Below are 24,002 nucleotides of genomic sequence, written 5' to 3'. Positions count from 1 at the left end.
CTGGGAGAATTCCCAGCCTGAGCAAACAGCCCTTTTGGGAATGGAGCCGGACTGGTTTGGGGTTTTTTTAAGTGGGAAATTCAAGATGTCAAAAAGGGAAATACCTTGCAGTGAAGATTGAGCCTCTGTCCCTTGAGAAGAACTAAGAGCCCCTACATTGTTTGCATCTTTAACTGATAACAACTGGACTTTGTTGGGTTATGTTTAGTCCCCTGCTACAAATGAAACTGCTTTGGTTTGAACATCACAGACACTTTGATAAACCCAGCAGTAGACTTGATTTGCAGGCAAGGAAAAAAAACAAAACAACAAGGTTGTGAAAAACAGGTGATAAAAACAAGAGCATGCCACCAAGTCCCAGCTAAATTGTTTTTGCAGCTCAGTGCAAGCTGAAGTTTTGCAGCAACAGCATTGTCAGCAAAAATGACAATGTGCTGAGCAGTATTCTGATGCACATTTCATACAAATGGAAACTTTTTATTACAAAACACGTCTTCCACCTGTGCCTCTACGTGATGCCTCCAAAACCACAACAAAGTATCAGTTTCACATTCTTTTTTTAAATTTTAATTTCAGTCGTCAAATGTGCTTTACACCTTCAGGCCTCGCCTAGAGCAGAATATTTCTCACTCTCAGGATTTTTTTTTAAGCTTTCTCAGATTAATTGACAATCTAAATCCTTTCTCAGATTAATTGACCTGGAAAATAACTCCAAAGGCTCAGGGCAGAGCTGCTCTGGCAGCCACCAGGTCACAAGGAGGCCACAGGCAGGTTTGTGTTCTAGTTTTGGAGGTGCTGGAGAAAGGTTTCATTCCCTTTGCAGAGGAACTCCAGGGATGGCTCTGGGATGAGGGATAAAATGAGTGTTTCATTCCTTATGATGCTGTTTGTGATTCTCCTGTGACTTGGAGCAACTTCATTAAAAACCAGATCCATCTCTTTAAATCTGATATGGAATTTAAGGAGGATGAAGGACAAAATTTTCATAAAGCCTGAGATGTTGAGAAGGATTTTCCCAGGGAAGGGATTTGTGCAAGGCAGTGCCTTTATTTTTCTGCCTAATAGAAATAAAAGGAGATACAGGAGCACACTAATTGTTAATGGCAAACAGAGGTCAATTACAGGAAATTCTATTTCTTAAATGACTTTAGCAATTACTGGCTCCTTCTGTAATTCATTGCTGCAGTGAGCTGGGGTGCAAAGGCAGGTGCTGTGTCATTGGATTGCCACTGGCCTTGTGCTGATGGTCCCTCATGAGCCAGAAGCCTCATAAAACTGAAATCTGGAGCTTTTGCTGCTTCTGGGGTATTTGGGGTAAGGTGAGCAGGCCTGGCTGGGAGCCTCTTGCCCACATTGCTTTCCTGAAATAAACCCAGGCTGCTCATCCTCTTTATCATGTTTCCTCAAGTCCAGTTCCTGGAAAGCATTGATTTATCCTTAGGCACATGCAGAATTTATTCATTTGGGTTTTGGTGTAGACCCAGGCAGATATTTTGGTTGATTGTCAAGGACCCTGGTTCTCAGTGCTCATGCAAATTTAAGAAATCAGAATTTTAACCCAATGTGTTGTTATCCTGTAAAGGCTGAAGAAAGGCTTGAATCATTGAGGAATGGTGAGAGCTGTACCTGTGTGCCCTGGGTGCTGCAGCTGAGCTCTGCTCTCTGCTGACAGGGGCAGGACCTGAGGCAATGGCAGCAGGGAGAGTTGGGCTGGATTTTAGGAAAGGTTCCTTGCAGAGGATGATTGGGCACTGACCAGGCTCCCCAGGGAATGGGCACAGCCTGACAGAGCTCCAGGAGTGTTTGTACAACACTCCCAGGCACTGGGGGGGATTTTTGGGGTATCTGTGCAGGGCTAAGAGTTGGACTGGATGATTCTTGTGGGTCCTTTCCAGCTCAGCACATCCTGATAATGCCTTTACACTATCACACATCCATGAAACCTGGAGGCACAACTGAGAGGAGAGAGGGGCTTTCCCAAGGGATGAATCAGTGGAAAGCAGCTCAGGAAGGATGTGACAGAGCACAGCTCTGACTGAGCTGCTGCTGGAGAGCAGCTGAGAGAGGGAGGGAGGGAGGAGGAGCAGCTCAGGGCTGGTGTCTCAGGTTTCCATGCACTGCACGTGTGGGTGGTGCGAGCTGTGCCTGCTCCGGCCACCGAGCGAGCTGGGAGCATGGGGCAGGTGGCTTGGAAGGCTTTATTCCTGTCTCTTTTCGATTATAAAACCGAGAAATACGTCATTGCCAAGAACAAGAAGGTTGGGGTCCTCTACCGAGTGGTGCAGCTCTCCATCCTGGCATACCTGGTGGGGTAAGAATCAGCCTCTGCTTCGTGTTTTGCTCTGATAAAGATGGGTTTTGCTGTGATAAAGATAAATTAGGGTACTCTGCACACAGTGGCAGCCTGATTTCAATGCAGATAATCAGGTTTATACAACTGTATTTTATAATGTCTAGTAGATTATATCTGATTTTTCACTTGCTAAGGATGGCTAAATTCAGCTTTACCTTTCAGATGAAGGTCGTGTTAAAAATAGACCCAGTGACTGTGGCTTTGTGCTGCATTATTTATGCCTTTATTTCTATATTTTGTGGGAATGGTGCCAGACCCTGCTGCTTGACTCCTCAGGAAAAATGAGCATTAACAGGCACGGTGCTGAGCCTTGGGGCACACCTGCATTCTCTGCACAGCTTTGGGAGCTGCTCAGGTTTGGATGGGAGGGAAGAAAGCAGGAACTGAGAGATTTCTTTGCTGGAGTGGGCTGCAGCAGCCAGGCTCGTGGGAGCTGAGGCAGAGGCAATGTCAGCTGCTCTGCATTCATTTCAGAGCAGGGCAGCTTGGCTCAGGAATAGCTTGGGAAAGGCCCAGTTCTGCAGCAGACTGGTCCCACTGGTGTGTAATGGGCACAGGGATCATCCCTGCTCAGACCTGGAATTACCCAGCCTGTGCTGATTGAGTTTCTGAGGCTTTTCAGATTGTGACACCTAACTCTGTCCCCTCACTGCTTCTGAGTCCCTTCACCTTTCTCACACCTCGTGTTTCCATTGATTAAATATAGCAGAGTCATTTTTACTTGCTGGGTGTATTTATAGCAAGCTGTGCAGTCCCAGAGCCTGCTCCAGTGAAGCCTCAGCATGGAGTGGCTGAAGGAGAAATCCTGTGGATAACATTGCTGAGAGAGGAGAGAGATCCAGTGTGGACAGGGAAGGGTTGTTTTGCTCCTTTGGCACCTATTGCCCCCTGCAGACCCTTGGACTGTCACTGATGGTCCCTGCAGTGACTCCTTTGTGGCTGTCCCTGTTCAAAGGCTGGCTTGGGGTGGGGATCATCAAACCCTTCTGGATTATTTCTTGGATGCAGCTGCCATTTCTTCATTGATTCACTGCATAAAATGCAAGGATCTGCTTTAGAGCTCTCCTGGGAGAGGAAATCAGTGTTTTTGGGAAAAGGGGAAAGTAGGAAACTTCTCAGGTGGGGAATGTTAATGTGCAGGGTTGTCACACGTGGCTGTGTGCCACCAGGAGAGCCCTGAAAGGAGAGCTGTGCCACAGATTCAACCTCTCTCCCTCTCCCAACCTGCCCCAGCACCCTCAGCTTCTTATTGTTATTAATACTTAGCAGTATTTTGGGGGGGCTGGAAGAATTTCATCTGAGCCAGAGGTTTTCACCCAGAGAAATGAAATTCCTGCTGCTTCCAGTGGGGAGAAGGAGCAAAGCCTTTCCCTGGATTGTTCAGCAGCTCTCCCAGGGTGCAGTCAGGTTGTTCCCATCACCCTGCCTAACAAAGGACCCTGTCTCCAGCTGGGAATATTCCCTGCAGTGTCTCAGGAATGCCCAGCTCACCTGCAGGGGTTCCACATCCCCTGGAGCTGACTGCAGCTCAGTCCTGTGTGCCAACATGAGAGTCCTGTCCTTGTGAAACCAACCCCGCTCAGCCCTGCAGCCTGCAACAGCCTCTGCTGCTTTTTATCTTGAAAAAGACACAGCCCTGCTCTTCCTTTCCCTTTCTGACGTTGCTGAGTGTAGCACAGATGGAGGCTCTGGTGTTTTTTTAACCTCATGACCTGTTATTACACATTTCTCCCCTATTGACAAGCACAGCTTGTGTCCAAGAGTTTATCCTTTATTAGCAGCAGCACTTGCAGAGGGTTTGGTGTCGTTTGCAGGTTTTGGTTTGACCTTGGTGTGAATTTCTCTGTTTGACTCATTCCCTGACCTCCCCTAACGTTGCTGTGTTCACACAGGTGGGTGTTTGTGGTCAAGAAAGGCTACCAGGACACAGACACGTCCCTCCAGAGCTCTGTCATCACCAAGCTGAAAGGGGTGGCCTTCACCAACACCTCGGAGCTGGGGGAGAGGCTGTGGGATGTTGCAGACTATGTCATCCCTCCCCAGGTTGGCATCACCCCCCTGTGGGTGCTGATCTCCCCAGGTTTTCCCTGTGAATTAGCAGGAGCTGGGATACAGGAAAGTGATGCTGGAAGGGGTTTTCTGTTGTGAGATTTTTAATTTGAGGTGCTGGAGGTGCTCTGCCTCCCCCCAGGAGCGCGGGCTGGCTCTCGTGGCTGTGTGTGCACCCACAGTGTGAGGGAATTCATCCAAACAAATATCCACACAAAGGGTGATGTTGTATCTCAGCCTGAAAACTGTGAAGAGAGGGGGTTGTTCTCTTCTGGAGAGAGCTCCTTATTGCAAGTACTTTAAAAGTAAACTAAGTTTTCTACTCTTTGTTTATTGCAGGGTGAAAGCGTCTTCTTTGTCATGACAAATCTGATTGTGACCCCAAACCAGAGACAATCCACATGTCCTGAGGTAGGAAGAACTGAGCCCTTTGACCCCCAGACCCCTGCAAAACCGGGGGTAAGAACTGACAGAGGACTTCTGGAGCAACAAAGAAAGGAAGGATGAAAGACAAGTGGTTTTTTCCTGGAGTGTAATAGCTCAGTTGGGAAATGTAAACCTGGGAGGATCAACTGTTTTAATTTCCAGAAGCACTGATCATGTAGAGCCTTTCTGACTTTAGGTGGTGTTTGAATTTCTGCCCAGCTGGAGATGAGACCCAGGCAGTGATTTCTGAGAAAAGGCCATGGGAAAACAACTTTGATGTTGTGAAAAACAAGTTTCACTTTTCTGGTAGATTATAAAAGGTTTAATAAAAGATAACAAGAGATTAATAAAGCAAAAGTTATAATGGCCTTGACATTCAGCCAAGAGCACCCCTGCTGTTTTGGAGACACCCCTTAAATTCATCAGCCTGTTGCATATTCATAGCCCTATCATACATTTTCAAACTTTTTTATAAACTACTTTCCTTATTGCAGGAACTGTTTTGCATGGCTACTCCTTGAGTCTGCCTTTTTAGAGCATGCATGTTTCTTGGCTGTGGTTTTAATTTATTTATCTTATTGGTCTTAAATTTGGGCTGTGGTCTTCAATTTTTACAGATACACTGATGTTTTAGTAGCAGGTGTCTTCAGTGGGTGTTATCCAACCAAGCTGGCAGTTCACTTACTACAAACACACTTTATCAGCTTATGTTAATCCTAAAGAAAACTAAACCTCAAAAACCATTTCAGCACCACACATGTAGTATCCACCCTATATTTGTGAAAGCCAATACCATAATATGTATTTATAACAATGTGACTCAGGGTAGTTTATGGGGAGGGGAGACTTTTTAAAAGCCCCATCCTGGAAAGTGCTGAACATTCAGGCTCTCATTACCTTCCAGACAGGGGGTGGGTGCTCAGCACCTCCCAGAACATGCCCTGAAGACCAAAGGCATGTGGAATATCCTCTGTGGAGATGTTTGGAATGGGCTGGAGCCCAGGGGAGGAGCTGTCTGGCTGTGCAGGGAGTGCTTTGTCCCTCTGCTCCATGGCACAGCTGGCTTGGTCAGGGCACTGCTGTCCTCTGGTGGCTGTGCAGCCAGGACAGGGGCAGATTTGGGCCACAGCACTTTGTGGCTTAGAGCCAAGGTAGGGTTATCTTAAAGCAAAGTGGCCTCCTGCCTGCTTTTGGTGAGTGCTAATGTTGGTTTTTTAAAGTCTGCCCCTCTCCAGACTGAGCAGAGCCCCAAATCAGGAGAGTGTGGCTGAATGCTGCTGCTCCTGGTGGGATATGTTTGCATGACCCCCTGTTACCTCTTCAGCTGTGTGGGTGTAGTGCTCACACAGAGAATTCACCCCATAGCAGCAGCACTTTCTCATCCCTCTGGCTCTGGTGTCCTGTCACACTCTCACTTGTGTCCTTTTCCTCTTTGCAGAGTGCCAGCATTCCTGATGCCCTGTGTGACAAGGACACAGACTGCCTGGAAGGGGAGGCCGTGGTGGCTGGCAATGGTAAGGGCAGTGTCCCTGTCTGGGTCTGGTGTCCTTCAGAGGCCTCAGCCTGGTTACATCCCCCAGATCTCTGATTGCAGAGAGCACCAAGGCCTTTCTTTTCTTTCCCCTCTCTTACTGAGATCCCTGCCTTGTTTGCAGCTCTGTGGTGGCTGGGCCAGGGAACCCCAGGCTGCTCAGAGGCAAAACAAGAGGTGTTTGTTCCAGCTGAGAGGCCCTTTCACAGCAGGGAGGAGAGGGAAAATCCTCTATTTTCATGTGCCCTGTAGGCAGGGAGAGGAGGTGACTGCTGGGTGTGACCTTTTCTGTGCTGTCTGCTTGCAGGGGTTAAGACTGGCCGTTGTTTGAAAGACAGGGGCAGCACCAGAGGGACTTGTGAGATACTGGCCTGGTGCCCAGTGGAGAAAAGATCCAAGCCCAAGTATGTGTCTGCTTTGCAAGCTTGAGTTGCTTGGCTTGTGTGTCACCCAGGGCAGTTCCTGTGTCCCCTCTGCTTGGGTGCTTGCTGGAATATTCCTTCAGGACTGGCCTCTGCTCCCCCTGCTTCTCCCCCTGGCTGTTCCCCTGAACCTGCATGCTCCTCACCATGCTGGCACTGTGGGGGAAGTGGCACAGCTGGCCTGGTGCCATCCAACCTGTTGGATGAAGCTGCTTCTAAAATGGCAATTCAAGATTTCACACATGGGCAGGGATCAAAGAGAACAAACCCTTCTTTTCCAGGAAACCCCTTCTGGGCAGTGCAGAAAACTTCACTGTTTACATCAAGAACTCCATTCGCTTCCCCAAGTTTAAGTTCTCCAAGTAAGTGCCACAGGTTCCTGAGATATTACCTCTCCTCCAGAAAAATGAAATGCTTGGAAAAAATGCAAATTTAAAAATATATTTGTTTGCATTTGCTGCTGCAATGTGAACAAACTAAAGCAGCATAGAAAGGTGCATGTTCTGGCTGTTGTCCTGGGCTCAGAGAGGCATTTCTAGAATCCCATTGTGTTTTTCATGAGAAAAACAGGTGGCTCTGGAACAGTCTGGCAATGTGCTCTGTGTGAGTCCTTTCTTGAGCCCACATTCAGCTGGCCAAGTCCTTTCCTGGCCTGGAGGTCATTTTTGGGGGACAGACAGCTTTCCCCAGGCCAGCAGCAGAGACACTCACAGGGTGACAAGGCTGGTGTGCACAGAGGTGTTGGAGAAGCCTCTTGTCTCTGCAGTCCTGGTGCAGGCTGTGAAGGCAAGGAGAGAGAGAACCAAGGTGCATTTCCCTGTTTCCTCCATGCAGGATGAATGTGCTGGCGACTGACAACGAGTCCTACCTGAAGACTTGTCGGTACAGCCAGGAGCATCCCTACTGCCCCATCTTCGTGCTGGGGAACATCGTCCGCTGGGCTGGGGCAGACTTCCAGGAAATGGCCTCGGAGGTGGGAGTGCCCCTGGGCTCGTGGGAGTGCCGCTGGGCTCGTGGGAGTGCCCCCGGGCTCGTGGGTGTCCCCAGCTGGCTCGCTGCTCACTGTGGGGCTCTGGGGAGTCACTGCCTCCTGTCCAGGCTGCACTGACAGGTGCCAGTGCTTAAAGTCAGGCTGGTCCCGTTTATCCTGTCCCCAGGGAGTGGGGGTCCTGCAAAAGGGCTGGGTGGGTCAGTTATCTTCTGTTCAAGGCTGCCCAAACTGCTGCTCTGCCAGCAGGGATTCTTTGTTTAATTTCAACCTTACCACATTGTTGGTTTAAAATCCACCCCTGCATAAAAGATCATCTTCCCCACTGAAGTAAAGAATGAAATCAATGTCATGGGATGAGAATCCTCAGGATACCAGCACAGGGAGAAGTGGGATTGTAGAGTAGTAAAAGGATTAATATCTCACACCTGAACTCAGCCCAGCCAGGAGTGTCCCCTTGTCTGTCACCAGAAGTGCAGCTCTTTCTTGGCCCTGGGGAAAACCTGCCCAAGGGTCTGACAAATTTGAAAACACTTTAACTGAACTAAGCTTAAACAACTCACCCTGTCTCTCTCTTTCAAGGGTGGTGTGATAGGAATTCAGATTGAATGGAACTGTGATCTTGATAAAGCCCCTTCTGAATGTAATCCTCACTATTCTTTTAGCCGGCTGGATAACAAGTCTGCAGAAAGATCCATCACTTCTGGCTACAACTTCAGGTGGGTACAGAGGAGGGCACAGTGCAGTACCACAGCTGGCCTGGCCTGCTTGCACTTGCAGGTTGGCAGTGGAGTGGCACCAGCCTGTGCCAGGCATTGCTGCAGCCAAGCACAGAGCGCTGCAGAGGAGGGAGGGAGGTGGAGAGTGCTCCTGGCAGGGTAAAGCTGGCTTTGATAAGGGACCAGACCTGTTGGAAGGGATGAGAGCATTCAGAGGGGCAGGGGGATTAAACCCAGCACTGTTGTATTCCAGGTTTGCCAAGTATTACCGGGATGTGGAGGGGGTTGACTACCGGACGCTCATTAAAGCATACGGAATCCGCTTCGACGTGATGGTGAATGGCAAGGTGAGGGCCCAGGCTGCAATGCCCCAGAGCCTGGGGAGAGGGAAAGTGGAGAGAGGCAGCTCTGAGGTGAGGACAGCCTCTCTGGCTTGTTGTAGGAAAGGACTGTTCCCATCCATCCATGTGGAGCTAACCCCATGTAAGGGATCACCTGGAGTGTGGCTGAGCCTGCACATCCTCTACTTAAACCAGGCTCATGTAGAGCCCAGCAGAAATAAAAGTGCCCCAGAGACTTGTTTTCCACGTGCAAGCACTGCAGAGAGAAAAGAAGCCTAATCCAGGGATGGTGCAAGTTTAGAAATGCAGCCAGGGACAGTCAGATCTGAGGCACAGAGACCTTCAGCCCCCAGGACTGTTCACTGCAAATCCCCCCTGGTTGTGAGTTGTGCCTGGGAACAAACACAGCCAGGGGCAGCAGCAGCTCCCCAGGGCAGCACCACACCCTTGAGTTTGCTTTGTGGTTGTTCTCTCAGGGCTGACTTCACCTTTCTTCTTCCAGGCAGGGAAATTTAACATCATTCCCACCATTATCAACATCAGCTCGGGGCTGGCACTCATGGGAGCTGTAAGTGAATGTTTTGTCTTAAAATAACCCCAGGGGCCCCAGACCCCAAATGGGATGGAAATGGGATTGGGATGTTTAAATCTTCTCCAGCAGAATCTTTACTACTCAGACTGCTCAGCCAGGTGTGTGTCTGTGTCCTGTCTTAAAAGCATTTGTTAATAAACCTGGAAGTCTAAACACCCCCACAGGGGTTTAAATTGTATTAATAATAATGATGAAAAATATAATGCATTATATTAATACATTAATATTATATTAGTAATATTAATGTAATTTATTAATATTATTAATATTAGATAATATATATTATAATATAGAAAATGCATGGATAATGAAGGAAAACACTGCTTCTACAAATTATTCTTTCATTAATATTAATTTCTAACGAGATCACAACACTTCCTCTTTCATTTCTAAGATTAAACACAAGTTCTTTCCCTTTGCAGGGAGCTTTCTTTTGTGATCTGGTGCTGCTGTATTTGATCAAGAAGAGTAACTTTTATCGAGGCAAAAAGTATGAGGAAGTCAAGTAAGTGGGCCTGGCTTTGTGTTAAAAATCGTGGCTTTTTGCTGAGAGTGTAGAAATAGGAGGAGATACAGGAGCACAGTTCCAGGGAAAGAAATTCTTCCAAATTATTTTGGCCAAGTTATTGGCTTCTTCTGTAATTCCTTGCTGCAGTGAGCTGGGGAGCAGAGGCAGCTGCTGTGTCATGGTTGGGCTGGCAGTGGCCTCGTGCTGTTGGTCCCTGATGACTGAGGGTGGAACTGGGACAGCTCCAGGAGCCTCATGAAAATAGGATCTGGATCTTTCCCTGCATGAGGGGCCTTTGGGGTGAGGTGAGGCAGGCCTGGCTGGGAACATTTCTGCCTCCTGAAACAAACCCAGGCTGCTCACCCTGTCCCTGTGCTCGTTTCCCCAGGTCCAGCTCCAGGAAATCCTTGTCCAGCCCTACCCTGAACGGGAATCAGAGCCCAGACCAGCTCTAGGCACAGCCATGGCTCTGCTGGACTCGTGCTCCAGGAAATCCACACAGGTGTGGCATCACACCAGCACTGGGAGGTGGACATAGCCCAGACCAGGATTCCCAGAGAGGAAAAACCTCCTCTAAAGACTGCCTTACTTCCCTGAGATTTCTCTGGCATCCTGAGCTTGCAACAGTGTGTTGTCGCTATGGTTTTATAAGAGGATTTTTATAAAAGGACAGAGAAGGCACCAAATGAATGTTTTTATACCCACTGATAGATGTATCTGTACTCATGCCAACAGCCAGCATTGTCCTGTGGCTGTGCTTTGCTTCCATGTGCAGAAAAGCTGTGAAGGGAACCACCACTGACACTTTGGGAAGGGCTGAAGCTGAAACCCAACCTGTTTCCTGCTCTGCTGCCTTGGCAGCCACCACCTCCAGCTGCTGCCTGGGTGATGTGACACCAGGTGTGAAGCAGCAGGACTGCTCTGCTCAGGAAGTGCAGGAAATGTGGCATTGGAGCAGCTCTTGGAGCTGGGAAGGGGCTGTGACTCTGCAGGGCCTGAGGCAGGCGACAGTCACACTCATGGGGGTTTATCCACTGAGAAGCAACGTGGCCCTGGAAGCCCCTGCACAGGTTCTGCCTCCTCTGTTCAGTGCCTGGTTTCATTTGCTCAGGATTGTCCTTGCTGCATCACTTCCTGATTTCTCATGGGGGCAGATCTGGATGGGGCACTCAGTGCTTGTTTCTCACAGTTCCTGCTGTGCTGCAGACTGCAGAGGGCAGCTCTGCCAGGGACACAGGCTGTGCCAGCTTCCTCCAAACACACCAAAGTCAGAAGACATCTCCTGCCTGCTTCTCCAACACCAGTAACCTCCAGGAACTACAAGGGCTCCTGCTGCAGCAGCTGAGGGTGGCATCAGGGAGCTGCTGCCATCGAGTGTCTGCACAAATGGCAGCAGCAGCTGCACCCACCTCTGCTTTAACTTCTTTAAGGTTGTTACTCTGAGGTACAACTCTGTTAGCAGTGGCAAACTCTGAACCCAGTCACTGACAGCAAACCCCATCCAGTCTAGTTTCCCCCTCTGCTTCTGTGTATTGAGGAAAACATGGGGCTAGGAAATAAACACTGCATTCATGTACCTCTGGTGCTCTGATCTCAGCCAAAGCCTTCTCTCCTCAAGGCAAACACAAGTCACCACGTGGGGAACTGCACAAGAGTTACCACCACAGCAGCCCAGGCTTTTGAGTGTCAGGATTTAACTGGAGCTGAATCATTTCTGGATGGTGAAACAGTGAATCCCCTGAGTGCCACCAGGGCCTGACACAACTGCTGAAGACCAAGCAGTTCCTCCAACGTGCAAAGCTGACTGTGCTGTGCTGAAACCATTGTTTGAACTTGCCAAAACATCCTCCTGTGAGAGGACCAAAGCTATTTCCTGAACCCAAGTCCTCAGGCCTCCCAGCTCCCCTGGAATGTTTCCTTTCTTTAGGCTGTGTAACACAACTCCTACAACCCCTGCTGTTAATAAAACATAACCAGATTCCTTCTCAGGAGTTTCCTGACTTTGACTTTTCTTTTTCTCCTTGTGTTTGGTGTTCAGCAATAAAATGTGTCACTTTAGGCCAGTGCTCCCCAGGAGTGTTCTGTGTTTTTTTCAGGTCACACCACCTTCTCTTGGTGATACAGAGATGTGAGCAAATCAATGTATCATTTACTTTTGCAGGAACAGGGACCAGTGCCAGTTATTTACGATGGCAGTTTGCATGTACATTGCTGTAGCAAACCTTTACATCCACTTAACTATTTTCTTGTGTCAGTAGAATTATTTTAAGTCATTTAATTATTTCAGAGTGCTGTGTTACTGCTCTAATATTTATGCATGCACATCCAGAGGGGGTTGTAATTGGTGTGTGCATCCAAAACACAAAGGATACAAGGGATTATATGAATCAAACCCCACAGCTGTGCCTGCTCTTAAGGACAGAAATCATCCCCTAACAAGGAAACAAATACAGGACACATCCAAGCGGTGCTTCACATTCAGTTTAATTAGAACAGTGCTACTGATTAATTTGTACTTGGACGTAATTTACCAACAGCATCAACGACACGAGCCATGGAGAACGGTTTGGAAGGTGAGCTGGCCTATTGTGTAGTGACTTTTGGCAAGAGTCCTGCTGCTCCGTTATCCCCGGAGCCGCTCAGTACACGTGAACCATTCCGTACAGGAAAGTCCAGAACAGCACGTAGGTGAAGAGCCCTCCCACGAGCCCCCCGGTGAACAGCGGCCTCCGCGACTTGAAGTACTTGTTCCACCGCCGCCCGGCTTTCAGCACCAGCAGCACGGAGAGGAGCACGGAGGCCAGGAAGTAGAAGATGAAGCCGTGCAGGCCGGTGAGGCCGAGGATCCCGGCCGTGGCTCCCGACAGGGCGGACACCGAGGTGCGGCAATAGTCCAGGATGGCCGCGTTGCCCCGCACCGCCGCCTCGCTGATGAACTGCGGCCCCTCGCGCTTGGCCACCACGGCGGCCATGGCTCCGCGCCGGGCTCGGGCACCTCCTCGCTCGCACCGACACTGAGGTGAAGCAAACACACGCTGTACGAGCCCGCCCTCCCTCAGGCCGCCGGGAGAGCCCCGCGGGCCCTCCCGCCCGTCCTCCCCTTCCTCCATACCTCTCATCCACGGCGGCGCGCAGCCCCGCCGCTCCGTCAGGCCTCGCACCGTGCCAAGGGACCCCGCACAGCGCCCGTCACCGCGGGCCGCCCGCCGGGCCCGGCCTGCCCCGGCCGCGCCGCCGCCACCGCCCGGCCGCCATCTTGGCCTGGGGGCCGACGGGACGCGGCCGCGCGGGCGGCGCGCCGTGAGCGGGGCGGCTCCGGATTGGCTGATGGAGAATGAGGGATGGCTCCGGATTGGCTGATGGGGAATGAGGAGCGGCTCTGGATTGGCTGATGGGAAATGAGGAGCGACTCTGGATTGGCTGATGGGCAACGAGGGGCGGGGCCTGATTGGCTGGCGGGGAGCGGGGGGCGGGGCCGGGCGAGGCGCTTTTGTTCGGGCGGCGGCGGCGAAGGGGCGGACATGGCGTTCGTACCGGGACAGCCGGTGACGGCGGTGGTGGTGAGCGGGGACGGGACGGGACGGGACGGGACAGGACAGGACAGGGCAGGACAGGACAAAGCGGGAGCTGCACGGCGGGATGGGGGTGGCAGGGCCATGGCGTTGGTACCGGGACAGCCCGTTACCGTTATTCGGTGGATACCGTGGCAGGGGCTGCTGGCGGGGATGGAGAGGGCGATGCCGGTGGTGCCCGGGAGCGCCCTGCGCGCTGTCAGCGGGCGGAGGTGACGCCCCGGGGCAGCGCACGGAGCGGGCTAAGGGTGAGGGACAGGGACAGGTACGGGGACAGCGGTGCCGGTACCGCTGGCAGCGCCCTGCGGAGGGCGGAGGTGCCCGGGCGGTCCCGGTCCGCGGGCCAAGGGCGCGGCCGCTCGGTCCGCAGCGCCGCCGGCCCCGGTTACCGCCCCGGCGGCCGCTCCCCGCCGCGGGGGCTGTCAGATTCTCCGCGGGAGAACAGAGAGGAAACTCTGCCCGACGAAGGGACCGAGCCCTGGCCGGGGCTGCTCGGGCGATGCTCGAGAAAAGAGGGAGCGAACCCCGGCGAGCCGCGCGTTCTCCCGGTACCGGGACCCGTGCGAGGGCAGGGGCGGGAGAAGCACCTGCTTGTCTGGGTGGGGTTTAGGAAGCAGAGCTTTTAAAGTGAGATAATGGCTTTAGGGAACACGCAGTGCAAGTGAAGGATTCTGTGCTTTCCCCCGGCTGGAATGGTGACTGGGGTTTGTGCTTGTGGCCCCAGCTGAGGACACGGATGTTGTGCCCAGGGAGTTTGGAATTTAGTGGAAAAGTTCAGGGTCTGTGCGACAGGGCTGTGAGAGGAGAATCACAGAGTGGTTTGGGTTGGAAGGCACCCAGGAAGGTCATCTCATCCACCCTCCTGCAATATCTTCCATTAGACAGGGTTGAAGCACCTTTTGAGAAGTCATTGTGTCAGTTAAGACCGTGGCTTTTCACCCTGGCGCAGGAATTGCAGCAGCTGGCATTTCTACAACGCTGACATAATGCACAAAGCTGGGCAGATGCCTCTGTGCATCGGGCAGTGAGGAACCTGCCCCGGGTGACAGAAGTTATCCTGGAAAAGAACCATCCTAATAATAGGTTGTTATTTCTGCTGATAGGACTAGCAGGATCATAAGGCATGTGGATAACGAGCAAGATGAGGCTGGTCATGAGTGGCTGCTGCTTATCAAGGCATGAGTCATGTTTAAAGAGAGCTGCTCTGGTTTTAATATTGTTCCTTTCTATTCCCAGGCAGGCAGGAAAGCTCTGAGTCACTGAGGTGCTGGGCTGTGTCCTGGGATCTCTGTGAAAGACAATCCAACTGGATCTGAAGTGTTTGTGCCTGAAATGCACTTGCAATTTCTTCCACTCCTCACAATACTCAGCTGTTTGATCTCTTTCTCTTTCCAGCAAAGAATTGAAATCCATAAGCTTCGTCAAGGGGACAATTTGATTCTGGGATTCAGCATTGGGGGTGGCATTGATCAGGACCCTACTCAGAATCCTTTCTCTGAAGACAAGACTGACAAGGTTAGATCATCTTTTTCTATATCAACTCCCTCTCCTAAAGTCTGAGATAACTAAATCATCATCTTCCCTCTGCCACAGCTACTCTGTTGCCCCATTATCACTTGCAGACTGAGGTTATTCAAGTGACTTCTCCACCTTTTGTATTTTCCAGCACTGCACAAGCCTGTTTTTAACTAAAATCTCATAGTCCACTACAGAGGGTGTTTTTCATTGTCAGTCAAATGGCCCTTGAGTACTGAATCTTCCCATATTCAGTAGATGAACACTCAATTTTTTTTCCAGGGTATCTATGTAACAAGGGTGACAGAGGGAGGCCCAGCAGAAGTTGCAGGACTCCAGATTGGAGATAAGATCATGCAGGTAAGCACCAAGATAAGACAGTACTGATGTAGAACCAGCTGCACTGTGCAGAGAAGCATCTGCTGGGGAAAATAATCTGGGTACTTCCAGGACAGTTTGTGGGGTTTATAAATAAACTGAGCTGTGGCATAACCATATCCACTACATGGTTCTGACAGAACAGTTACAGGACACCTGTGAGTCCCTGCACCTGCCTCATTTTCTGTTTTTTTTTTTTTTTTTCCCAGGTGAATGGCTGGGATATGACAATGGTGACCCATGACCAGGCCAGGAAGAGGCTGACCAAAAGGAATGAGGAGGTGGTACGGCTGCTGGTGACCAGGCAGTCCCTGCAGAAGGCTGTGCAGCAATCCATGATGTCCTAATCCATCATCCAGCTGGGGAGGGGTGGGGAGGGAGATGTATAGACTGGTATCAAAGACAGAAACACATTTTAGACTGGAACAGGTTGTCTGGAAGGAGTGCATGCTCCTAGCTGTGGTAAACACTACTTTTTTTATTTTAACTTCTTCTGGTGTAACTGGCAGTAGTAAAACAATGCTCCCCTCAGCAGAGTGCTTCTCTAAAGTCTGCCCTGCAGGTACATGGCAAAACTTCTGCAGTCATGGCTTTCAGGACAGGACAGACCCAAGATATCTAAGAGCAACTGGAAAAGCCTTAACTTGGACAGGATTCTTCTGTAGCACAGAGCCTCCTATTTTAGGAGGAAATGTGGTTTCTGCTATGGGAGAGCAGAGGGTTTGCTGTGCCTAAGCTTTTAGAAGGGAGCTGTCCTGTCCTCCCCTGCTACCAAATTCAGTGCCAGAGTTAAGAGCTGCACTGTGCTGTGGGGAGGAGCACTCTACTAATCCTTCACTGTGTGCAAGATAGAGAGTGGCTGAAAGGTTTTTTGGGGCATTCCAGTTTCCTGCAAAGATTCCCTGGACAAAGCAGCCTCTTCAGGCAAGAAACAACTGAGTAACACACAAGTGTTACATGAATGCCTGTTAATACACTACAACTTCATGGACACTACAGTTCAACCTCACTGCAGGGTAAAAACCTGAATTCTCCTTGTTCCCAATTTGTACCATCAGATGAATTGAGTTTTTGATTTAAAGGAATGTGGAGCAGGAAACAAAACAATGTTCCTAAACTTAGCAGAAATGCTGCTTGTAGCTGTAGAGTTTCCAGTTCTTCATTCCACTTCTATTAGACTTGAAATGGGAGGGATTTTGGTTTGTCTTTTAGATGGCTGCTTAAATCAGTGATTTATTGGAGGGAAGAGATGAATATGCCAGTAATTTGCAGAAGTGCCTCTTGACCAAATTTAAATTTCTAGTAGGATTAAAGTAGGTTTAAATCAACATGCCACAGGACTGAAGATTCTTGCTGCAGCCCTAGGTCCATGATCTAGCATCCTGTGGTTTGTTAGCTTTACAATTATCCAAAACCTGGAGTTTTTAATCCTCTGCAGTTGATCTACACATATCTATAGTTTCCTTAAGCAGCCTTGAGGTAAGCTGTTGTAAATAGAGCACGAGGAGGGGGCAGACTAATTTATTCAGTACCTTACTGCTGTGCCATGTACATTGTGATTGTTGCATCTCAGACTGTTCTGTGCACACCAGCAGCTGCCTACTTACCAATTTTATATCTCTGGAATTACTACAGTCCTGCTTTGGAGTTTTGTAACTTAAGAATTCAGTAGTAAAGTTTAAGTCTTTCAAGTTGGAGTTATTTTTGTTACTATGAAGATACACTGCTATTTGTACTGCTTTTTTCACTTGATTTTACACACAATAAAACAAAGTTGGTTTTCCTGAGCTGTTTCTCCTTACATTTATGAGTGCCACATCACTTGGTGCCTGAGCTGAGACCTTTTTTTGGCTCAAGAGTAGATTGTGGAGTTACTGAGATCAGTAAGGTCTGGTTTTCACTGGTGGGGAACTGTCAAACCTCACCTGGGGTCCAGTTTTCCTTAGGTTGATACCTAGGAAGACACATTAGATTTTCAAGTACAAATGCATAGATTCCCTTCTAATTACTTGTCTTAGCACCTTTGAAAGAGCTTTCAGTGAAATAAGAATGCAGTTTCTGTTTGACAGGATTTTTATAATAAAAAGTTCAATTTGTAGTATTTGTGCATTTGTTACCAACCTCATTATTGTGATGTACCACTGTGGCCAGCCTGAGTGGTGGTGGACTGTGAGCTGTCTGGGAAACAGCAGCACTTGCATCCACAGAAAGTCTTCAGTCATTATTTCCAAGATGTTATGAAGTGGTTGCTTAAAAATTATCTCAGATATTTGGAAGACAGAACTCTGCTCTTTGTGCTTCACCTCTAATCAGAAAGACATCACTTTGGTCTTTCTCTTCCCTGTGATTGGTGATAGAGAGCCCTGTGTTGCTTGGGCAGCTCCCACTGAGCTGCGTGTGCAGCCTCAACAGGCAGAGCGTCCCATGTGCAGCTGAGAGCTCGTGGTCCTTAAGGCATCTGGCAGTCAGTGCTTGGCAAGGCAACAGTTTGTGTTCCAGCCCAGAGAGGATCAGGGTAGGGACAAGCTCAGTTCAAAGTTTTAGTCTCCACAAGTGGTGTTTGTTATTCACAAGGCTCATAGCCTCGTCTCCTGTACAGGCAGTAGTGCTGGGCCATGAAAACAATGTCAAACGCGATGGAGAAGACACCCAGGCCAAACTTGGTTGGATCTCCAAAGATTAACTTCCACTCATCTGTCAAACACAAAATCAGAGTTAAGTCTGACTCCTCAAGTGTAATCTTGTCTTAAGAGAAGTTCATGTCTGCTCAGACACACCTAAGACTGCTGTGCACATCTCATGCCAAGCTAATTAATAATTGTTCCTGTGGTTTCTTCAGGATGACTACTTCATTTTATATCTTGAGGGAATATGAACAGCTTCTTTATCCTTTCTATAAGAACAGCTCCCCACAACCCAGCACAAACATCATTCTTCTGAGATAATCTGCTTTGTAGTGGGACCTCCCACCCCATTAAGACAGGCTCCAGCACCTCAGTTCCAGGCTTACCATTGTTGTACGACTGCAAAAACATCTGGAGAAGGCTGAAGCTTCCACCAGTGAAGTCCAGGAACACATTTCCAATACTCCATCCCTCAGTGCTCTTCCGACGGAAATTCATGTAGGCCTGGGAGTGTGACAAGAAAAATGTCATCACAGGCATTTGGGACTGACTTTCAAACAGTTTTCACTACAATTCTGGTTTATCACTATTAATAAATAATCATTGCTGGTTTCATCTCTTCAGACTTTCAAGGGCACACACTGCAGGCTTAGGGTGGCAGGGATATGGAATGCAAGCAGAATAGTTCACGTTTACCTGAGGGAAGTATTTGATCAGTGTGACTGCTAACTTAATGTAGGAGAAGCAGAACAAGAACTGCAGCCAGGTCATCACCTCAGCTGCAGCCAGGAACAGCGTGGTGAAGGTGAAGATCCACGCCAGTGCCAGGAGCCCAACAACAGTTTTGGATACTTTTTGACCTGCTCTCTGAAATAGAAACACAGATACATTTTGGCATTTTGGCATTTTGGCAGGGTCACATGTCCCCAGACACAAAGATTCTTTGCTCAGGATGGTGCAGCACCACAGTCCAAACCTGTTTGACCAGCCAGGCTGGTACCACAGGAGAACTTTAAAATGAAGCAAGTGCTACAGCAAGCAGCTGGAGGTTTGCAAGAGCTGATGAGCAATATTCAGATCAATAATTTAAAACACTGTTCCCTGAGCAAGGGGGAACAGTATTCTTGAGTATTTATGGTGCATAATCTGTAACAAATCTCCAAAATTCAATCTGCTGAGATCAAGAGTTCCAGTATGTGCAAAAAGCTGATAATACCATTATGGCAAAAGATTAATGATTGCTTTCTAATTCTTCAGAAAAGTCTTTAGTACCTGGCAATGATGACAGATGGGCTGTTACACTTCCAGGTTTAGCATGACCAAAGGAAGAACCCCAAGAGAGAAACAGTTTACATTGAGAGAAAACTGGCCTGTTCAGATGAGAGGCTTTTACAATGAAATTTAAACAAAGAACCACCTGACTGGAACAATCAATGGGATTAAGTAAGAACCACTCCACTGTAACAAATCCCACTTGAAAATGTGAATTATGACACAGCCTGTACAGCTGTTTTAGGAAAGAAGTTGAAAAAAAAATGTGTTTGAATTGCAGGGAGTATCTGAAGTCCTATCCCAGCTTGAAGAATGCCCAAGGAAACAGCAAAGCATTTGTGCTTTGAAGAGCTGTAATCTATGTGCTGGCTAGAGATCTGTTTGGGAACTTTATGAACTTGGCTGTTTGCCTTAGTTATTTTGAGTCCCTAAGGAGTTTACTTATAAGCTCAGAACATCCATGAGGCTGAAGTAGATAAGGTTTGTGGAGGTGTTGCTAGCTCAGAAAGGCTGAAGGCAGCTGGACTGTGGAGCCTGGCTCCTGGAAAGGCCGGTGGAAGTGCAGGGGATTTGAGATTTTGGAGCCCAAAAGGAGCAGAGAGGTGCCCAGCAGAGGGAGCTCTGGCAGAGCCCACAGGTGAGCCCAGCACCCAGACTCACCTCGTAGATGCAGCACTGAATGATGGCGAGGAGACTCAGGGCTACTGCGTGGAGACTGAAGAAAACATCATTGATGGCCACAGGGTTCACCCCGCTGGGATAACTGAGCAGGAATTCCTCCTAAAGGTAAGAGAAAGCAAAACCAGCCACGGGTCTGAACTCCCTTCTGCACATACCCACCTCCAGCACATGTTAGGAGAGAATCATGCTCACCTTAATCAAGGGAATCCAGAAGAGCCCAACATTAAACACACTGTATGCTATAAAGCCAGTAAGGTTCAATGCTAGAAAGTCAAAGCTTAGTCCAACAACACTAGAGAAGTGGGAAAAAAAAAAGAGAAACATGCATTAGAGAGTTACAGGCAGTTCCAGGGACAAATTGATCCTGGAATGTACTGATTTATAGGCAGTTTCTGGTGTAAGCAAAGCTTCAGGCATTGTGACCACACAACACTGTGAGTTCATCAGGACACTGGGTAAAATAACAGAGCTCTCATGGATCAATTTGTGTCTCTGCTCTTTAACTGTACCCTTCCAAGAGCTCAGCCTGTCTGATAAAGCCCTTCCAGCCTGAATCCATCAAGCACAAGTCCATCAGTGCCAGATCAAATGGTTTGATTTTCATATATGATAATGATCCTACTTGGAGTCACTTAGCTCAAGGGGAGCTGGCCTAATGATGACACTGCAAGGAGGTGTCTGAGAAACAGCTCTCAAGGCTGCTAATCTCTGAAAGTGATCATCACAGCTGGCTCAGCCACATGATTTACAACATGGCACCAAAAGGAATGGGGAAGTCTCCTCTGTCACAAATTCATACTGGATGCCAGATCTTAGGGTCAGGAGTTTGTAGGGTGCACTTGGTTTCCCTCTAACCTGCATATATAAAAGCTCACTGGGGCTGCAGTTATTCAGACCCTACCCTTGCCTTTTCCCCATCTTTCCACAGATAATTCCCAATAAGCAAGATGGATGTAACTGTAGCTATGACCATGATTTGCAGAAGTGCTTTAGTGACTTTCAAACACGTCTCTTTACCTTTTCCGCCGCCAGTTCTCAAAGAGTTGAGGATAAAAGGAGATGGACCAGGCGAGGAAATAAATCCAGCCAATCACCTCATCAGCATATCTCACTATGATGCTGTGAATCACTTGAAATTGAATCCTAGGCCTGATGGTTAATGCAAAAAGAATCAGTTAATTCATGTTTTTTTCAGGAGATTTTACCTTGTTCTGTTCTGAGAGAGGAAACAGAGTCCAGTTGTTGAGACAAGACAATAAAGATTCGGTTGGGTTCAGCTGAGTTGCTCCCTTTTCATTTGTCACTTGTTATGTTTGGGACACCTCCCACTCCTGAGTCTTTCCTTTCCATCCTTTCACCATGGGAATGTTCCCAGTGCTTGCACTCTGGCAGCACAGGGTCTGTAAGCAGGAGCAGAGCTGCACTCCTCACTCCTCATGATCCTGCTGCCCTGTGAGCTCCACGTGCTCACCTCTGCCTTTGCCTCCAGTCTCAAATGCAGAAGCAAAACAAGGAAGTGAAACAGGAGTATCCTGTTGCTGTATCTGTATCTGGGCTACAAGTAAATACAATCCAGCTTTCTCCATCTGGATAGGCTTTTCCTAGGAGAACCAACATCTGTGAGGAGAGGGCTCCCCTAACTGCTGCACCCCAGGAACTCCAGAACAAATCCTGCACAGAATAAACAGTATCCCACTGGACACTGACAGCCAAATACTTCCCAGGTCAGAAAGGCTGACATGTAATCTCCATACTTTTGGGAGGCACTATTAAAACCAGACTAAAGAGCCATGAGAACTCAATCATCTTGTAATTAAATCTAAGACACCACTCTGCTTCTGTGCCCTCTATTTATCTGAATACTTGGGGATTTGCTGCAGGGTTACCCCACCTTCTTAACTGCACTCATGTCCCATTTAACTCCTAGGAATAGCTACCCCAACTTTTAGGAAGCTACAGGATAGTAAGTAGAACAAAAAATCAAGTTTCTTACCCAGTTAAGTTGGAATTATTGGCATAAAGGTAAACTGTTACTTGTCCTACATCGTCTGCTTTCACTTGGAAGTCTGCTTTAGCGTGACCTGCAGGGATCTGTACCTGCAAGGCAGAGCAGAGGGAAGAAAGAGGAGTTGCACCATAATAACAGGAGCTTTTTGCATAAGGACACAAGTCTGTGCTGTCACTTACCTCATCAGGAAGTTCAACAATGGTGCTGTGCTTTGAGGAGTGTGTAATATTCAGAGTTATCACCAGTGTCTCGTTTAGTGGAGCCCTGAGAAGGCAGAAAAAACAAGTTAGGCTGGTGCCTGAGCTCAGAGGTTGCTTTGGGGCTGCAGGGGAGCATCTGCTCAATCCTCTCAGCAATGAGCAGCCCACACACAGCAGAACCTGCCTGATACTCAGAGGAACCAGCAGCAAAGTGTGTGAGAATTGTATTGGTTCTTTTATCTGATCCAGTGATGGTTGTATGGCCACATTGTACCTCCCTCTTCTCCACACAAGTCACCAAAGGATCATTTCCAATCCTGTCCTTGTGCTCATTACCCTTGGCTGAAACAGGGCAGAAGCAAGGCACATGTACTTGGGGTGATGAAGGACAGAAATTACAGCAGAAAGACAAAACAAATAAATTTTTTCCAAGTGACACAGTCCTGCACAGCTTTCCTAAAGAACTCCACTGAGCATTTGTCCAGGATGTGATCTTTCTAGGAAATGCAAGTTTCTTTTAAGCATCAGTTTTCAGAAAGGGAGGAAGTATAAATACACTTATGAAGGACAGCCTGTGCTACAAAGGGAAAGTAAAGCTGCAATCACGATTTTACCTCAGAGAGATAGTGACGTTTGTTGAACTTCCACTTTCTAGAGAAACCACTTCAGGGACTGTGAACACAATGGCTCCATCTGTGGGGGGGAAAAAACACCCACACAAATATCAATGACTATGAACAGCTCCTTCAGAAGAACAGCCTACTTTTTTTGTGCCCTAGACGTTTTACCCATTGGTCCCTGCAGTATCAGATCAATCAGATAAGTACACACAATAAAAAGCAAAAGGGGAGCTTATTACAAGGCAACCAAACAACTAAAAAAGAGAAGTAAATAACTGTCACTTGAACATGTTGCAAGGAAGTAATTTAAAAATGCTTTAAGTGTAACAAAAGTTCATGCTGAGAGAAGGCTATAGGGTACTGCAAACCTGTGCTGGTTCTTGATGTGATCCTGGTGATCTAGGAGTCACAAATGCCCCAAATTTAATATAAAATTATTTCTTGGGCAACAAATTCAAACCAAGTACCCAGATGTCCATGAGAATGTACATTTACAGAAACAGAGAGAGATGGAGGTTGGCCTGGACACTTTGTTTTTGTTGTTGTCACATGTTTCACAGTGTTCATAGGAAGTTATGTGCAGAGGAGCTCCCAGTATTTAATCTGCAGTGATTTTGGAGCATGAGGTGCACAAACAGCGCCTCAGCACAGTGTAGGAGCACAATAAACTAAGGTAAGGTGAGAAAAGAGCTGGTGGGAAGCGTGGCACAGGTATCCCTGGAGAGATGTAATATTTAATGGGATAAATAGCGAGCTGTCCTCATCCATCTCTTTCTGCTCTGGAGCCCCGTGGGCCCGAGCTGGGCTGACCCAACACTCACCGCCAGGCCCCAGCAGCGCCAGCGAGAGGCTCAGCAGAGCGGGGAGCAGGTACCGAGTCCTCATGGTGGAAAAGCTGCAGAAAAAGCAGGGAGAAGCTTTCCTCAGCACCCTCACGGCCACACAGCCCAACCCCTCCGCTGGAAGCCGCGGCAGAAGCTGCCTGCGCAGCACCGCCAGCCCGGCCAGGGACCCTCAGGCCCGCTCGGAGCGCACCGATCTCCCCGTCCCTCTGTCTGTCCGGCCGCCCCGGGCTTATCGTTACCTCAGCGCGGCTCCCGTGGCGGACCCGTCCCACACCAACGCGCGGGACTACAAATCTCGGCAGCCTCCGCGGCCCCGCCGGACCCTCGCCGCTGGCGCCGCGCCGCGGTGCACACTGGG

The 24,002-nt window shown here is 48.7% G+C and overlaps 4 protein-coding genes across 6 annotated transcripts; 2 read left to right on the top strand and 2 right to left on the bottom strand.

Moving 5' to 3' along the window:
- The first annotated feature begins 2,052 nt into the window (after positions 1–2,052).
- On the top strand, positions 2,053–11,998 carry P2RX5 (purinergic receptor P2X 5). 2 transcript variants are annotated; one of them, XM_033078430.2, is made up of 12 exons: positions 2,053–2,311; positions 4,246–4,396; positions 4,742–4,861; positions 6,267–6,342; positions 6,667–6,763; positions 7,063–7,143; positions 7,616–7,754; positions 8,352–8,488; positions 8,742–8,835; positions 9,332–9,397; positions 9,844–9,926; positions 10,318–11,998. In XM_033078430.2, the coding sequence occupies exons 1-12, from the start codon at positions 2,175–2,177 to the stop codon at positions 10,382–10,384; spliced, it is 1,248 nt and encodes a 415-aa protein (XP_032934321.1). In that variant the 5' UTR covers positions 2,053–2,174; the 3' UTR covers positions 10,385–11,998. The 2 variants fall into 2 exon arrangements, with proteins under 2 accessions (XP_032934321.1, XP_032934322.1); XM_033078431.2 differs by having other exon boundaries at positions 2,054–2,311; positions 4,742–4,813.
- Positions 11,999–12,395: 397 nt separating this feature from the next.
- EMC6 (ER membrane protein complex subunit 6) lies at positions 12,396–13,210 on the bottom strand. Its single transcript, XM_033078215.2, has 2 exons — positions 13,042–13,210; positions 12,396–12,943 (listed from the first exon to the last, which is right to left on the bottom strand). Exon 2 carries the CDS (start codon positions 12,899–12,901, stop codon positions 12,569–12,571), a length of 333 nt encoding a protein of 110 aa, XP_032934106.1. The 5' UTR covers positions 12,902–12,943; positions 13,042–13,210; the 3' UTR covers positions 12,396–12,568.
- Positions 13,211–13,412: 202 nt separating this feature from the next.
- TAX1BP3 (Tax1 binding protein 3) lies at positions 13,413–17,181 on the top strand. The gene is made up of 4 exons (XM_033078114.1): positions 13,413–13,489; positions 14,897–15,016; positions 15,299–15,376; positions 15,604–17,181. The coding sequence occupies exons 1-4, from the start codon at positions 13,451–13,453 to the stop codon at positions 15,739–15,741; spliced, it is 375 nt and encodes a 124-aa protein (XP_032934005.1). The 5' UTR covers positions 13,413–13,450; the 3' UTR covers positions 15,742–17,181.
- Positions 17,182–17,281: 100 nt separating this feature from the next.
- Positions 17,282–23,971, bottom strand: CTNS (cystinosin, lysosomal cystine transporter). Of its 2 annotated transcripts, none has more exons than XM_033078112.2 (11): positions 23,884–23,971; positions 23,621–23,694; positions 22,794–22,872; positions 22,159–22,243; positions 21,965–22,068; positions 20,989–21,120; positions 20,164–20,263; positions 19,951–20,070; positions 18,715–18,885; positions 18,405–18,522; positions 17,282–18,088 (listed from the first exon to the last, which is right to left on the bottom strand). In XM_033078112.2, the coding sequence occupies exons 2-11, from the start codon at positions 23,682–23,684 to the stop codon at positions 17,958–17,960; spliced, it is 1,104 nt and encodes a 367-aa protein (XP_032934003.1). In that variant the 5' UTR covers positions 23,685–23,694; positions 23,884–23,971; the 3' UTR covers positions 17,282–17,957. The 2 variants fall into 2 exon arrangements, with proteins under 2 accessions (XP_032934003.1, XP_032934004.1); XM_033078113.2 differs by lacking the exon at positions 23,884–23,971 and adding an exon at positions 23,835–23,853.
- Positions 23,972–24,002: the final 31 nt, after the last annotated feature.

This window comes from Catharus ustulatus, chromosome 22 (assembly GCF_009819885.2).
Source record: "Catharus ustulatus isolate bCatUst1 chromosome 22, bCatUst1.pri.v2, whole genome shotgun sequence".
NCBI classification, from domain to species: Eukaryota; Metazoa; Chordata; class Aves; order Passeriformes; family Turdidae; genus Catharus; species Catharus ustulatus.
Note: the sequence above shows the minus strand (reverse complement) of the source record. Positions and strands in the feature narration are given on the sequence as shown.